General features: G+C 45.6%; 1 protein-coding gene across 19 annotated transcripts in view; it reads right to left on the bottom strand.

Moving 5' to 3' along the window:
* Positions 1–17,117, bottom strand: part of MAPK8IP3 (mitogen-activated protein kinase 8 interacting protein 3) — a 75,073-nt gene extending 57,956 nt beyond the window's left edge. For 11 of the 19 annotated variants that reach the window (XM_066198363.1, XM_066198364.1, XM_066198366.1 and 8 more), the window contains exon 1: positions 16,748–17,116. In XM_066198363.1, the coding sequence (XP_066054460.1) occupies positions 16,748–17,065 (318 nt within the window). In that variant the 5' untranslated portion in view covers positions 17,066–17,116. Of the gene's footprint in view, positions 1–16,747 lie in introns of all 19 variants that reach the window. The other 8 variants (XM_066198356.1, XM_066198357.1, XM_066198360.1 and 5 more) reach the window with 1 other exon arrangement.
* Between the last annotated feature and the right edge of the window lie 222 nt (positions 17,118–17,339).

Genomic DNA, 17,339 nt, shown 5'->3' with positions numbered 1-17,339 from the left:
CCATTGACTTCTGAAAGCAGACACTACAAATACTGCTCTTCCATTTATAAACGTTTAACAAGAGCACAGAATCATACAACTGATTTGGGTTGGAAGGGACCTTAAAGACCATCATCTTGTTCTAGCCCCTGCCATGGGCAGGGACACCTTCCACATTGCTTCAAGCCCCATCCAAACCTACCCTTGAACACCTCCAGGGATGGGGCAGCCACAGCTTCTCTGGGCAACCTGTGCCAGGGCCTCCCCACCCTCACAGGGAACAATTTCTTCACAATATCCAATTTAACTCTGCTCTGTGTCAGTTTGAAGCCAAGCAGGGGACCAGAAAACCCAAAGAAACAACCAAACGGCATAGCCTCATGGAATTTCTTAAATACATCTTAAAATAGCATCTTTAAATACATCTTAATACATCCTTAAATACATCTTTAAATACATCTTAAAATAACACTCTTTACAAAGCACTCTGCCACAACCCCAATACCCAGGCTACCGAGTTTTAACATTGCATTGCAAATTCGTTGACTGCATTCTTTCACTTTAGTGCTGCCAAGAGGCAAGAGTGGTGATGGTGAAGCATACCAGGCTGAGCCTGCTACAGAGACACAGATTTTAATGAATTAAGGATTTTAGAGAAGATTTAGAGATAAGCTTTGTAGGAATTAATTAAAGTTTATTAAAAATTAGAAGTTTGTGGCTAGTTAAGAGAAACCAGATTTGAATTAACTTTCCCAGGCCTCAATAACTGATTGCTTGTCAACCTTAGGTTTTGCATAGCTGGGTTTGTAATGAAGAACAGAGGACCTGATAAATAGATTTAGGAACACAAGACAATTACAGAAACTCCCCTATTCCGAAACCCGTTGAAAGTCATGCACCTGGGGAAATGGGAGTCCTACCAGAGCTCATTTGTTACGTTTGCACTGAAAAGGTAGAAAGTTCAGAGCGAGGAACAGTCATCTTACTTCCTCATTTTAAGACCCCCTCCCCTTAAAAAAGACCATCGACCCTTTTCAAAGGGCAAACTACGCATGCTTAATTGCTTTTTTAGCTAATTACCAAACAAAGCGGGGAATGTGATGTACCTGAGCTATGAATATGCATTTGTGTTTTAGGTATTCACCATCTTTGTAAATAAAAGAACTCTGTGATTGTCTGTAAACTGTGGTGTGTATTTGGGAGCTATCCCACATGCCGCCCGCCCAGCGCTATAATAAACATACACTTTCTAACTTTAAACTGTTAGAGAGCTTTGGTCTGTCTCACTTGGATATCGGTATTAGATTGATATTCATATTTCTTTAACAAATCACTACTGCAGCTGCCCTTGATTTCAGAGGTTTCTCATTCCCAGGCCCAGGTGCTGTCACTGGTTTTCCCAGATGGATTCACCGCACAGAGCTCAGCTCACACCCTCACCTCAAGAAGTCACAGCTTCCAACTCCAACTTTATGGAGATGCAATAAAGACATTTAGAAAAGAGAAATAAAAAGAACATGAGAATTTCACTGATGGTAAAGAAAAAGTACTATTTTTTTTGGTCTCCCACCGTAACAAAACAGTGGGTGCACTAGGAAGCAGAAACAGCCCTCAGCCCCAGGAGTTTTCAACAGCAAGGCTGACCAAAGCATTAATATATATATTATTCTTTTTTTCCCAGAGCCTCTATATCTAGGGCAATTTCAAAGAATAATTTCTGAATATGAACAATTAAATAGTTAAGCACTTCAGTCATCTAAGAGAACTGGTACATGAGACTGCTATATATATAAATGTCACATGGATTTTTTTTCTGCGAGGCTCTATCCCCGGATATCAAGTAGGATCACTGACCTGTAGTAATCCAGGATTATGGCAAACAACAATGGCTCACACATTACTATTTAGAGGGAAAATAACTAGCACAAAATCATCCCAAGGCCAAAGAACGACTACGCCTCCGAAGAGCAGCAGTACATTGCAGATTGCTTGGCTTCCTGCTTTCCTGTCTCTTGCAAAGGAAGAACATGACTAAAAATAGTAACAAATCAGAAACCATCACATCAGTGAGAAATCAGAGACAGAGATGCACAGAAATGCAGAAATCTCATTATGTGGCCTTAATTTGTGGTGGCTGGAAGTGTGTGCAGTGGGGTCCAGTGAAGAGAGTATTTGCGGTTCAGTCCAGACCCGAGTGGGGGTGCAGGGCTGTGGGAGAATGCTGTGTTGGGAGAAGAAGCCCCTCACTTGAGGTAGCTGTGGTTTCCTCTTAGCATGGGAAGCAGGGCAAGGGAGGGTATTCTTCCCCAGACTGTGCTCAGGTGAGACCCCACTTGCAGTGCTGCCTCCAGTTCAGGGGTCCTCACCACAAGGATGCAGAGGTGCTGGAGTGAGTCTGGAGGAGGCCACAGACATGCTCACATAGCTTCCCATTGCCAGAAGGCAGGGTTAAATGGGATATTAGGAAGAAATTATTCCCTGTGAGAGCGGTGGGGCCCTGGCACAGGATGCCCAGGGCAGCTGTGGCTGCCCCATCCCTGGAAGTGTCCAAGGCCAGGCTGGGTGGGACTCAGAGCAGCCTGCGACAGTGGAAGGTGCCCCTGCCCATGGCAGGGACAAGATGAGCTTTAAGATCCTTCCAATCCAAACCATTCTGTGATTCTATATTCAACTTTTTATCCCTACAGGCATTTATTTAGCAAAGATGAAGCAAACGACTAAGAAATTGAGTTGTCTACCTGACACCAATGTTACCTTGACTTTATTGCATAAAAACATGCCCAGCAAAAAGGCAGTACAGACATATTTAGTGTTTCCCTTGGGAAAACAAAGAGGCAAAAATATTTAAAGCTGCTCTTCCTTGCTGGCCCCAAGAGCTGAAATGGACCATCTGAAAATAGAAAACCATGGTCATTAGTCCCTTCCAGTGATAAAAACATAACTGCATTTCCATCATGCTGTACCTAACATGAATTTTAGAAACGCTTTGGCTAATTGAGAGCGGTATCATTTACAGGTAAAAAAGAGCTCCCTGCATTTCACTCATCTTGCTCCTCAGTGCCTCAAGGTGACAGACCCATGGGTCTGGGGGTGCTCCAAGCAATGCCACCCTTTCTCCTGGAAAGCACTTGCCTTCAGCAGACTCTGTTCCAAGTGGTCAGAGTCATGGTACCTGTAGAACGAACCCCTGATCCTGATGCTATGAGAAAACACACCATCGCTAAGACTAAAATCTGGTAACAGACTGTATCTTTTCCATCTCTGAAGGATCTCCGTTACAGCAAACAGAAGACACTGTCTCCACTGTAATGTTACAGGACACGGCGCAAAAGGCCAAACTCTCCCCCTCCCACACTGCACTGACAAAGAGCCCACAAGCTGAGCAGAGCTGGAGTTCTGGCATGAAGAACCAACAATTTAAACCTTCAACCAGAGCACACTTGTTAAAACTCACAAGTTTTAAGATCTACCAACTCAAATTTCTTACTTGTTCAAAATCTTACCTTGTACTTGTCACAAAGCTAAGGAAATGTCAGCTGTGTTCTCTGATGTCCCTTGCTCTGCTCTGTGTGCTCTCCAGTGGCCCTTGTTCTGCTTACTGTGTTTTCCTCATTTTGACTGCATTTGTACCACCACAGCTGTGGCAACTGAAAACTCTTACGTTTTCATTGCAGAGCTTGGCCTGAAGTTCAAACCCTATTTCCAGTATAGCATATATTACATATCAGCCCTGGAGGAATTTTATATTAGAAATGCATTATTACAGTAAACTTTTTATATTGAGAAATTAAGATGTATATAACCCTGAATCACATGAAGACACACATACAAGCATTTTATATGGAAAGATAATTACCAGCCTTCCTCAGATGAGGTCTCTGCCTGCAAATAAAGCTGAGTAAAAATGGTCAATTATTAGAGAAACGGCCAAAACATCATAAAAGAGAACAGAATATGATGTCATTTTAACTGTATTTTTAAACTAATTTTTAGAATCTCTTAGCCCAGAAGGACACACAGTACATAGCTTCAATAATAGGCTACAGAGCTACAAATTTATGTGTAAAGAACATCAAGAATATACAAAGGCAAAAAAGGCAAAAATCAATTCGGCATCAGTGGAAAGATGCTCTGAGCTATGCCCTGTGTTGGAATCTTTGCTATCCTCAAAGACAAATGCACTCCTGAAAGAACATTCCAATCTCCATGGAAGCATAGTGAAATAACATTTCCTTTATATATGCAGAGCTTGGAGATAAAAAATTTCTGTTCCTGCTGCTAACTTTGAAAAGTCAAAATGACATCTTTTATCTACTAGATACTCAATAAACATAGATGGGACTTTGAGTGCCTTGTGTGAAATAACTGTCTTTTTTGTTGATGCATGCAAAGATTACCATCTCCTGTATTTCTGTTCCAAGGGACCTGAGCCTTTTTCCAAAGGCGAATTACTTTTCCTTTATGATGCTTTCCATGAAGTAGGCCTGGTCTTCCAGCACAGCCAGAAGATAAAGGAACCCTCCCACATCTTGGACCCTTCTCCAGGCTCTGCCTCAGTGTTCACCAGCTGCTCTCATCTCCTGGTGGGACTAATGACAAGGTTAATTGGGACAGAAGATGCAGGAGAAGAAAGGGGTGCACAAAGAAGGGATGGGTTTTTGGCCGAGCAGCTGGCCTTGGGAACAGCCTTGACCTTATTTCCATCAGGATGCCCAACAAGGAGGGAAGTGTGATTGTGAAGTCCTGCAGATGACACTAGACCTGGAGGTGTCATCAGCACTGAAGAGAACAAACTATCGCAGGGAAAAACTGGATGATGCTGGAGACGAGAGCAATGCAGGGCTGAACAGCACTTGAGTGCACGGGCATGCACATGAAAACCACCAGTTGTGCTGTGAGGCGAAGGGTGAAGAGGAAGGAGTTGATGATGGAACCATCAGCTAATCAGCCTCACGGTGACATGCTCTGGGCCAGGCACAACTGCAGCCAAGGAGGACAGAGAAGAGATGGACATGTCTCAGCCACTCCATGTCATATAGACAGCACTAGACTGTAATAATGAAGGTGAAAGTCCTCACATAAACCTTATTACTAACACTTTGAAAAAGGCCATGGGACACTGGGACACGGACAGAGAGCATTCACACACTATAAGGCACAAGTAAATTTTCCCTGGAAAATCATGTTATTCCTCCTGCCTCTCAGAGAGGATCAGCCCAAAGCACCAGATGTGGCTAAGGGTCACTCAAGGAAAACATGAAGGAATCTGTAAAACAAGACTAGGCTGGCCAAGTGACACATGGCACAGGCCAGAAAACCTGCCCTCTTTTGCAAGGGAACAGAGTTTGGCTCCAGGACACATCAGAGACCAGAGAGGACAGGATCAGCTTCCCTTAAAAAAAACCCCAAGAAATAAATACTTGATAGGGCAAAAACTCACTAAGAGTAAAAGACAATGACAGCACAATAACAAATCAGGAAAATCAGGCCATGAATTAAAACCCAAAAAAGAATTCCACTGCAACTCTGAGGAAACAAGCAATAGAGGCAGGAAGTTTAACCAAGCTTGATATATTTATGAAACAGATTATGTGACTCAAGTTCCTGCAATACTCAGGGACTGGACATGCTGACTCAGGAAGTCCCTTCCAGTGCTGCTGCCCTGAGTTTTTAAGGAAGAGCGGGTGTTTCTGAGAATGTTGGTGGCAAAAAGGTGGAGCTACTGAAATGTGGGCACTGGTTCAAATAAGCGGAATTTACAAAGATGCTGCAGCTGCATTTAGCGCTGATACAACAGTGGCTGCGATGAAAAACTGTGTTAAACCACAAAACTATCTTAAGAGGCGTTAAATCCTTAATTTACAAGTTTAAAAGTCTGTAAGAAAGCGAGCAGAAGACCAAAAACCATGTGCAAGCAAGAAACAGAGCAGCCATGGGCAGGTCAACTGAAGGGGAGTAGGCTGGTGGGAGGGCAGGGCCTCAGAATGGGGGCAAAGCCTACCACTAAAGCCACAGTCCCCTAGGAAGGAAGGAAGCTGACAGACATCGCATAACCCCAACTCCAGCCCAGGAGCAGCAGGGCAGCCCACGGCGACAGTGGAGCCACTGTCCCTGGAGGTGTTCAAGAAATGAGTAGACAGGGCATTCAGTGCTCTGGTCTGGTTGACAACGTGGCAATGGGTCAAAGGTTGGGCTTGATAATCTCGAAGGTCTTTTCTAACCTAAATGGTTTTGTGATGTCCCTGCTGAGACACGGTCCTCCCCTCCACAGTAGAATTCTCCAGTTTTGCTAATAAATAGATTACTGATTTAGCTCAACCAAAACATGTATTTGAGTTCTCTTCCAAAGCTATCATTGACTGGTGAAAGAAAATGATAAAATACACTGAAATGATACCTCTCTCCATCATGGGGAAGGGAAGGTACTTCTCCATTCCCCAAGTTCTTCAAAATGGTACATTTTGATATGGTGCAGTACATCACATTGTACACTTCTCCCATACGTGCTGCTTGCGAATGTGTTAGCAGTGAGCTCTTTCAATCCTTTTTCAAGCACAGAATCCCAAACCCAAAGAGGGCAAAAAGCTAACGTGCTTTTGGGTCATATGCCTTGAAAATACCCAACCATTAACAGATCAGTAAATTCTCCTGTTTTCAACTAGTATTTACAACTACCATGTACAATTATCTTTTGGGAGAAACTCAGCATGCAACCAATGGGAAAACCTTTCCACAAAACGTTGCAGGTGGACAGGCAGGCAACCCTATGCTGATGCTTCCTGTCTTGAGGGGGACAAGCAGGTCTGCTCTGGAACTGAGTAGCAACTCGCACTCATACCACCAAGTGGGACGGCCAAGACCCAGGCAGAACACAGAAGATAAATAAGAGCCTGAAACTGTTTATATCAGCCTCAGTTGAGCATCATGTCCTGCTCTGAGCACATCCAGGGCACTGGGACAGATGACAGAAACCAGCAGGTGTTCATGACCAGAGGAGGCCACGACACAATCCCACTTTCCACTGAATCCTGAACTAAAGCTACCTGTCCTGCCAGACAAGATCCAGCTTCTCTCACCTGAGGCACCCCTTGCTTCCTCCTCAATGGGATGAAAGGATCCAGCCTGCTACAGCTTGTCAGAAGCACCAAGACAACCAATGATGATGGGGATGTGGGCCATCTTCATCCTCCCCAGTGGACAAGAGAAAGAATGAAGGTGGCCAAGGTGCCTTTGCTAGATGAAAGACTGCATCATTTTCAGAAAAATGAAGATTGACTAGGGATTTTTCTTCACGCTTCAGTCATTACAATCCCTCTTCAGATTTGATTGGGTAAGGGGGGATGGCTTTCAACTGAAGGAGGTTAGATATTACAAAGAAGTTACTCCCTGTGAGGGTGAGGAGGCCCTGGCACAGGTTGCCCAGAGAAGCTGTGGCTGCCCCATCCCTGGAAGTGCCCAAGGCCAGGGCTTGGATCAGGCTGATCTAGTGGGAGGTGACCCTGCCCATGGCAGAAAGTGGAACGAGATGAGCTAGAAGGCCCATTCCAACACAAACCAGTTTGTGATTCTATGATTTAAATCCATCTGCAACGGTAGTAAAGTCAAATTCTCCCAGCCTTCTCAACTTTTCCCTTACAACTCTGCTTCCTGACACTCCAGTAGTAACTTCTGCCTACATACACCTGGGCACATCCCAGAAGTATCACTGACAAATCAACCTGCAGAGCCATGAACAGAAAGGGACCAGGCAGTAGGTGCTTCATTGCACCAGAGGAAAAAAAGTTTCTCATCAAAGCTCACTTGGGGATCAATATGACTTATGCAGGTAACCCTGCTGAGGGGAAATCTGGTCATTGCCTCTAATCATCATTATCAAATGATATTCAGATTATCCTGAACTGCTTTTTAATAAATTGCAGCTCATCGTGCTTGCTCATTATTTTACTTTCAAGGTAATTTTTAGTAACACAATGATATTTATGAATATTAATAATTGCCATGAGCTTGAGTGAGGACTTGTATTAAGGATTTGTGTTTGGATACAGATTTTTTCACTCCAAGATTAGTGAGAATAAAGGCTACTAGGCGGCAAGGACTGATTTGCCTTACATGTAGAAAGCCTGATTCCTCACAGAAGTGATTTAGAAATACACATCATATGGCCAGTCTCTACTGGAAACAGAATCACAAATTGTCTCTGTTACATTCCTTTAAATTAACAGAACTTGTAAAGAGAAGAGTCTCTAAATGCATCTCATCCCATCAGTGTAGAATTAATATAATTTGTTAGAAAAAATTGTAATAACTATTCATGTGTTCATAGCAGGTGGCTTTCCAACAGCTGATGTCCTACAACATCATCTCTAATAAGCCAGAAACATGAAGCAGGAAACTCCTTAAAATATATGGGAAGGTGGACTAGAGCAACACAGATCCAAACCAATGTGATTTACGTACCTTCTCCGTTTATTCTATCTACAATGGCAGCTTATATACACTTTAAAATAGTTTCCAGTTACAAGTATTTTCTCATTGGTACGCAGCATAAGGAAAAACGCAAACAAACACTGTTTATCTTATTCTTAAGGTAGTTAAAGTATTCACATTACAAACTGTACCTATTAATACCTAAAAACCCATTGTCCCATGTTCACACCTTAACCTAAATTATTAACTGCGCCACAGTTAAGAGGCCTGAATCTGGGGCCCAGGCTGGGGTAGCTCAAACCTCAATCTAAATATAGATCATGCCCACGCTCCTTAAGAAATTCTGCTACAGAATAATGTATAGTTTTCACCAAAAAAAATATTATTCTGCACACAAACTTTTGATTTGGTATGGTACATCAAAAAAGACAAGGGAAGGACAAGCTGTTTCTGCACCTCTCAGAGCATAACCCCAAAGCATTTGTACTTCACCTCTCAGTCTGCATTGGGTATCCTCCATCAGACCAGCTGGGGAGAAACCAGCAGCACGACACACCTCTCTCCACAGTCTACAGTCCACAGTCAACCATGGTGCTTTGCCCTTCTGTAGAGCCACGCACAAGGGATGGGACAAAGAGAAGAGGGCAGACTTCCACAACACTGCCATCATACCAGGAAAGGGAAGAGAGCGGTCCCTGGCCATGTGTCCTGTGGGCAGGAAGGGAGGAGGCATCACCTGATCGAGGATGGCAGGCGACACTCCTGCTGCTGGCAGAGGCAGCTCCACACCCTCACTCTGAGCAGAGAAAAGGCAACGCTGAGTTATCTCCCAACAAATGCCCCCAGTCCACCTTCACAGGAAGAAAGGAATTATCTCCTTACTGTTACTTGTATTAACATCAATCCTAGTCCTGCATCAGGAGACACATGATGGGATGGTAAATTTTTAGCTTACAATCCTATTCAGTTTTATTGCTACAGGTTTTGTAAGGAAAGGCATGCTCAGCATCCCAACACTAACAACCTTTCACAAGGCACGTGCTGATTGCAGGCCAATGCAGCGAGCTGCTGTCAATTTTAGGAGCTGTCTAAACAAAGACACAGAGTCTAATTTAGAAATGAGATGTTTAGTCTGTGCAGGTTGCAAGGTGCACGTTTCCACAAATCAAGCACACTATGGACTAAAAAGTTACATCTTTTATACAGTAAAATTTACATAATAAGGCTCTCTAATACACATCCATGCCTACCTAATGCATATTTATTCGTATGACAATTTTTAATAATGCTTGAAAGACAAAGTTCTTTCTCTTCATTAAACAACTTTTATTGCAGAAGTTATCAGACAACATGTTTACAAAAGCTAAGAAAATTCAGCCTGGGGAGAGATAATTCAACATAAAGACATTATGAGAAGGCTGTAAGGACGGCCAGTTACTTTCTTTTACTAGTTCAGAGAGAACATTAGAATCTTCATCTAAAATAACCAACCTACTTAGATACAATTTCAAATGCAAGTATCTCCAGAAACATTGTTTGTTGTTAGTTACCTTAATTTTACTATCTTCAGTTGCTGCATTTTAATCATGGTCTGCAATATTGTGTAATTGTATTGCCAATTGATCATTTGACCATGACCAATTCTGAATTACACTCAAACGAAATCACCAAAAAAAGGCATAAGAGAAAATTGAGACAAAGTGGTTAACACCCCCAAAATGTGAGGTTTGCCTCACCCAGAAGACACAATGGGATCACCACAAATGCTCTCACTCGTGTTGCTTTCTGCTTCTGAACAAATAAATGGATGTATTTTGGAAAAAAGGAACAAAGTATCATAAATATGTTAGCAAATATCTGCCTGCTCAGCAGAAAATTATCGTTACAAATATCACAGTACTTCTCATGAAAATGAAGAATCTGGTTTCTCCAGGACCAACAGCTTTTGCAAATCAAGACAATTGTAGAAGAGGATTCACGGTAAATTGGAATAACCCTCTAATCACCACAATGACTCTGTGGGTGAAATTTGACAGCGCCTGCAGGCTCCAGGAACAGACCAAGAGGGCCTGAAGGATATGGAAACAGATCTGGTACCTAGTAAACCTGCACTTCATCCTTGCCAATAATTTTCACCAGCCTATAGTGCAAAGGATCCAGGTAAAAGCATCTGGTCTCCCATATTCCACAAAGCTTTCCTCCTTGGATGGTATGAGGTCACCATCAGGCTGCAGAAATTCCCATTAATCAGCTGCTTGTAGGATTAGTTTTCAGGGTCGTGAAACAAAATGCCTTCCCAGGGTGCAAATCATTCCACAGAGAAAGCAGATACAAGGCACAAGGACAAGAGAAAGCATTTACAGTGAACACCAGGGGCTGCAGCCCACAACTATCACTTTCGTCATCCTTCCTCCCCATCTGCCTAAAGAGAAGGAGGGTATGAGGTGAGATAATATTTAAGGCATCCCTTAACAAAGAGGGGGATTTTTACAAGCCTTTGTGCTGTTTGAGATGCAGACAGGAGCCAGGAAGCACACTGTATTGCCACCCCGTCGGAAAGCTCTTCAGGTACCTGTGGCAGCCACAGCGCCCCTCGCAAAGGATCAGCTCTTCAAAATACTGCCACCGATCTTCAAACGAGACATCGGAGCCTTCTTATTCCATAAAAATTACTGGTAATTTAGTGTGCTTATAAGGTAGATAACAATAAAACAGCAAGCTATAACGACGAGTGATGGCCACAGAGACGCGGCAGCAGGAAACAGGGATACTTCTTGTGGGAAAGGATGACAACAGGTGTCCTTCAAGTAAAAGTCCTAGACTTGGCAATGCCAGCAAAGGCCTTTCACAGTTCACACTCTGCCCCTGGGGAACACAGGCACATGCCGGGGCCACCCAGTTTGGCAGAAAACTGGGGCTGCTGGTGGACGCCAGGTTAAACGTGTGACCTTGAGGCAAATAGTGTCCCAGGCTATGGCCAGCAGGTCAAGAGCGCTGTGCCCAGTAATGGACTCCACAGCACAGGGGAGACAGGGACAGACTGAAGAGAGCCCAGTGAAGGGCCACAAGGATAACAAAAGGATTAGAGCACCTGGAGAAGAGCAGGCTCAGGGGGTCTCATCAATGTTATATAAACACCTGAAGGGGAAGGACAGAGATGAAGGAGCCAGTCTCTCTCTCCAGTGGTACCCAATGACAGAACAAGAAGAAATGGGCACAAACTGGAACACAGGAGGTTTCTTTGAAACATCAGAAAAACATTTTTCTCTATAAGCACAGGCACAGGTTGCCCAAGGAGGTCTTGTAGTCTCCCACCATCTTGGAGATACTCAAACACTGCTTGGACATGCTCACGGGCAGCCTGCTCTGAGTGACGCTGCTTAAGCAACAGGTTAGACCAAATGAGCTCCAAAGGCTCCTTCCAACCTCAACCAGTCTATGATTCTGTCAAAAGACTCACGGAGAAGCCCACAAGATAACAATGCCAAAGACAGCCCATTGGGAATGTCACAGGCAGCAGGACACAATGCTTCAAGGGCTTACCATGCTGCTGAAGCCCACGTTGCACCCCACGCAGGCAGCTCGAGGCAGCACTGCCCATCTCCAACATCAGTACAAGTCCATGAGAACTGCAGCCCAGCAGGCTCTGCCACACAAATACATGCTGACTCCTCTAAGAGCCCAGCAGAGGCCCACGACACTGACAAGGCAGCAGCACCAGCCCGCCAACACCTGCAGCCTGGAAACACACCAACCACCCCAGCAGTCAGTGTATGGGAACAGCCACTGGTACAAAACCAGAGGTTTTCCCAGTCACATTCCAATGGAAGTTACTCCCAGGTGCTGGACTGCCACAGCACAGAACACAAGTTACAAAAAGCCTTCATAAGGGGTCAGACCTCCTTATCAGCACTGAGTCCTTACCTCTACACCATACCTAGATGCATCTACAATGAACACCATTTTAAGCATTCTAATGAGCATGAACTGATGTTGCAAATCAAACACTCTTACTCTGCTATTAAGGCACTTTGTGTTCTGCGGACAGCCACCACCACTCCCTCGGGATGTAAATTTCCCTTGAAGTAGTTCTCATGCAACCGGAGGTCTGAAGGCACCTCCCACATGGCAGAGGCCCATCTGGCTTGTCTAACTCCAAGAAGCCATGCTAACACACCCCGAATATCCCTGCAAAGCTTTTATGTGCATTCACACATGCACATTCATCTCACCATCAGTGCCCAGGTGTGATGAACAATCACTGCAGAATTCAGCATTTAGGGCACACAGTGATGCTTGTCTTCAAGAGAGGAAGAATACAGAACATTAGGAAAGCAGCTTGCATAGATCAAAATGTCTCATTAAGAGTGGACCCAGTAAGGCCTATTTCCCCTGAGGATTTCTGCAGGTGTCCCTAGCCCTTTCCTCATCCCAGGTCTACGCCTACATGTCCGCTGAGCAGACCCCAGAAAGCAAGCGTGTGCATGCGGGACCCACCTGCCCCAGACCCACACACCAACTGTCCTGCTGCCACCAATCACTTGCACACTGCCAACTCTGTCTGTCCCTTCAATATGCAGGACCTTCACTTGACCTTTCTCTTTCACTATTCACCAAAAACACACCCCCCAAAAATTTAAGTAACCTTTTTATTTAACAAGTACGTCTGAAAGCAGCCTCCAGTTTCCTAAGTTATTTGGGGCAGCTCCTAAGACAGCAACCACAACAGCTTCATTTCCTTAAGAGATCGAGCTAAACCAAATACTTAGTCAGCAAAAATAAGTAATGTCCTATGCACCAGCCCAAATACCAGGGCCACAAAGGTGGTAAAGGGACTGGAGCATCTCTCACAGGAGGAGGAGCCAAGAGGGCTGGGGCTGCTCAAGAAGGCTCTGGGAGATCTGACCAGTGTGCTCAAGTCCCTGCTGGGAGGGAGTCAGGCTCTGCTCTGGACAGAAGGCAATGGGCAACCAACAAGGGAAACCACGCAGAATTCCACCTGAAGACAAGGATGTACATTTTTCCTGCGAGGAGTCAGACTGGGACAGGTGGCCCAGATAGGCTGCGGAGTCTCCATCCACGGAGATGTTCAAACTCCAAGCAGGTCCTGGACAACCTGCTCCAGCTGCCCCTGACTGAGCAAGGGTGTGGGACTCAATCTCAGGAGGTTACACACACACTAGTGGAATTTGTGATTCCACAGACCACCACACAAGCAATAATGACCTTACATTCACACATACATACTCTACGTTCATATGAAACAGATGGAAGAAAACAAAAACACTAAAAATATGGTGCAATCCTCTATCTTCAGTAGCTGGGAGGTCATGGAAAATTGCAATATTGTGTACTAAGCTCCGCAAGGACAGCAACTGACAGCACTGCCTCATGCCAAGGGACTTCGATTCTAAGTCCACTTGTCAAGATGCTTCTGCTGCCTTATTTTAGGACAAGTGAAAAACATGGAGTCTCTATAACCTAAGCATTTAGAAAATAAAGCATTAATTTGCTTTAGGCAAAGATTGCTTTAAAAGATGATATTTGGAATTGTCTTAAGACAGCAACTTTGAGAAGGAAAACCTTCCTTTATGGTCTTTAATGAAAAGGAAGTTGTTTCTCTGCCCATGGCAGGGGTGTTGGAACTTGATGATCTTTACTGTCTCTTCCAACTCAAACTATTCCATGTTTCTATGATTCTACAATTAACCCTAATTTAACAAACCATACCTGCACAGTCTGTGCACAACTGCTGCATAAAGATGAACAGCAAGGTGCGATGGCTCTGCATGGTGGTAATCAGTCAATACAATGCACATTTTAATGCCAGAACAATGCCCACCCACAGTTCCAGTTACTCTGAATTTAATAAATTAACAGAAATTAACTATAACTCAGGGTCCTTTGACAGGATATTCTAAGAGAACAGATCCGTTTTTCATCTCCAACCTCTCAGCGTCAATTTAATTGTTGTAATTGGCACTCATACACAGAGAAGAATCAAAACTGAGGTCAAATCCTGTCTCCAGGGTAAAGGATCTTCCCAGTAAGAAGTGAAGATCCCGCCCAATACTTGAGGCACAGCTCAGGAAACTGATGCTGCTGGAGAGGTGGGATGGACAGTCCCTGGTCACTATGGCACTGTTTCAGAGCAGCAATGCATATTCTGGAAAGATAACAGTTTTCTGGTTTTTGATTGTGTACAATTACCTAATAGACAGCAGAATTCCTTGTCATACACAGATTTTCACCCCCACAACATGTAATTTACTGCAGAGTAAACAGTGCATGGGAAACAGGTGTAGATAAATAATGTACTTTGTTATATACTGAGGGAAACAGCAGCAGTGTATTCCATGTATGACCTTGTAACAGAGGGTTTGTAGAGCCAGAATGCTCATTTATTCTAATAAGGTTTTTTTATTTTAAAAAAATTAATTTAAAACTTGTAAGTTTTTTTAAACATCATTTATTTTCACATGTTTCTTTCTCATAAGAAGCATATTATCTATTCCTTTTATATAACAAGTCTCCTTGCAGACACTTCTCCTACTTACACTGAGCTGTGTGTAAAGATGACAGAGTATCTTCACCATTATCATCACTGGCACTTTTTAAATCTCACTTTTTAAAAATATCATTGGTAAGTGGTGTTCTGCCACAGTTCCCAAGTTTCCTTGCAGGGAATGTAACTCCTGTCAGTATATTTGCTTCCAGAAAACACATCCTGTATCTAGTAAGCCCAGAACAGAAATCCACCCCAGTCCAAAGATGCAAGATGATTACAACTGGACTGTTCCAACCCCCACTTGCAGTTCCATTTTTTTCCCATAAATAGTGCAGTTTAAAAATTATTTCTCAGAAGCTGCAAAATGCTGTCTCTACACAACATAAATAAGCCTCGTGTACTCAGAATAATTTTTCAACCCCTAGAAGCATTCAAAAGCATTTTAGGATCATTTATTAGTCCATTAATACATAATTAGAACTTAGGACTAAAACTTTAACTGACTGGCTCTTGTTCTCAGTATCAATAATGGACCACAAGTGTTCTCCCCACTGAGCTACCAAGCTTCTCACACATGATTATTACACAACAAGAACATATCTATGAAAATCTTGCATGTGCTTTACACCATTCTCCAGTTCAACGACTATTTCATTAATTACCACTTCTTTTACTTTATTAATTACTCCATATCAAATCAGAACTTGACTCCCAGGAAAGCAACTGAATCTTAAATTTTCTGCTCTTCCTTAGTCTAAAAGACAGAAACCCCCCACTTTTAAAGAAGTTTAAAGGAGATGATGTGGTGGGGATAATACGGTGAGGATGGACTTTTTTAGCACCAAAGGTCTACCCCAGCTCACAGACTGTCACTCCAAGAGGCTGAACAGCAAATCCCTACGGCTCCCAGCCTTTAAGGCTGAAAGGATGCTCTGTATTTCAGCAAGGACGGGCGCAGACGCAGCAAGATGACAGACTGCAAATCACCTCCCCTCTGTCCTGTCTACATCCGAGTCCCTGGAACCCGAGAAGGCTCCTTCCTCTCCATCAGAGGGGTTGGATTTCTCACGAGCCGCTTCCAAACAACCCCCCCAGCCGGTCAATCCTGCCCCGGCTCTGCTGGGAGCACATCCACGCTCCACGGAACAGCAGGGGCTGACTTGGGAAAGATTTTATTAAAACTCAAGGCATAGTTTTGATAAAAATGAGTTTCAAAAATATGAGATTATACTCTAAAGGCAATCCCTTGCCCCAACGAAACAGCTTACGGCTAACATTGAGGATGCTGGACGGCCGCACAAATTACCCATTTTCAAAACTATTTTTTACACCACAAATTATGCTGACCCCTCCGGATGTTGTTGGCATTGCAAAGCGAATTCCCAGTTCCTCAGGAATTCGACAGAATTGCAGCTATTTCGGCTCGGTTTTTTTCCCTCCCGCTGTCACGGGGCAGCTCAGCCGCAGTGGCCCCGGCCGCGCGGCGCGGCGGAGGAGCCGGGCCGCGCCGGGCCTCCCAGGGCCGGAGGAGCCCGGGGGCAGCAGCCCCGCGCCCCCCACGGGGCCCCAGCCCGCCCCCGCTCTCCGCTTCTAGAAGGCACCGGGGACCGCTGCCCCGAGGCTCCCGCCGCCGCTCGAACCGGACCCACCGCGGGGGCGCGAGCAGCTGGGACCCGCCAGGGGCGGCGATCGGGGCGACGGAGCGGAGGCCTGTGAGAGGCGGCCCAGCCGCAGCCCTGAGCCGCCCCAGCCGCCCCCCGGGCCCTCCCGCTCCCCTGCGCCGGGGTCCCCGCCCGGCCGTGGCCAAGATGGTCGCGGGGCGGCGGCACTCACCTCCTCGGCCTGCTTGCGCAGCGCCTTCTCCCGCTCGTACTGCGTGAGCAGCTGCTCGTTGTCCTCCCGCAGCAGCTCCAGCTCCACCTCGTGCTCCTGGTTGTCGGTGAGCACCGAGTCCAGGTTCTCCAACACCGTCACCACCAGCGGCATCAGCTCCTTCACCACCTCCTCGTCGTAGCAGTGGATAAGCCGCTCGAACTCGCGGTAGATGCTGTTGGCGAGGCCCGACACCCGCTCCGACATCACCGACCCCGAGCAGTAATCATCACCCGGGTACCCCCCCACGCCACCATCGTCCAGCTGGATCTCCAGCATCCTGCCGGCCGACAGCCCTCGGCCCCGCTCCGCTCGGCCGCGCTCCACGCCCCGCCGCCGCCGCCGCCGCCGCCACCGGGCGCTGCGCTGCCCAGCCCCGCCCCGCCCGCCGCGTCACGATCCGCGAGCACCGGCCGGGGCGGAGCGCGGCGGCGCCGCCCGGAGCTGCTGGATCATGGGCGCGGGCTCCCCGTGCGGAAAGCAGGCCCGGCGCCGCGGTGCTTCTTGCACTGGAGACGCGGGCGGCAGCGGTGACGGCGAGTCGCCCGCGCAA

This window comes from Chamaea fasciata, unplaced genomic scaffold, assembly GCF_029207755.1.
Source record: "Chamaea fasciata isolate MVZ Bird 193981 ecotype frontalis unplaced genomic scaffold, bChaFas1.0.hap1 SCAF_16, whole genome shotgun sequence".
In the NCBI taxonomy this organism is placed as follows: Eukaryota; Metazoa; Chordata; class Aves; order Passeriformes; family Sylviidae; genus Chamaea; species Chamaea fasciata.
The sequence above is the reverse complement of the archived record's forward strand: the minus strand, read 5'-3'. Positions and strand labels throughout refer to the sequence as shown.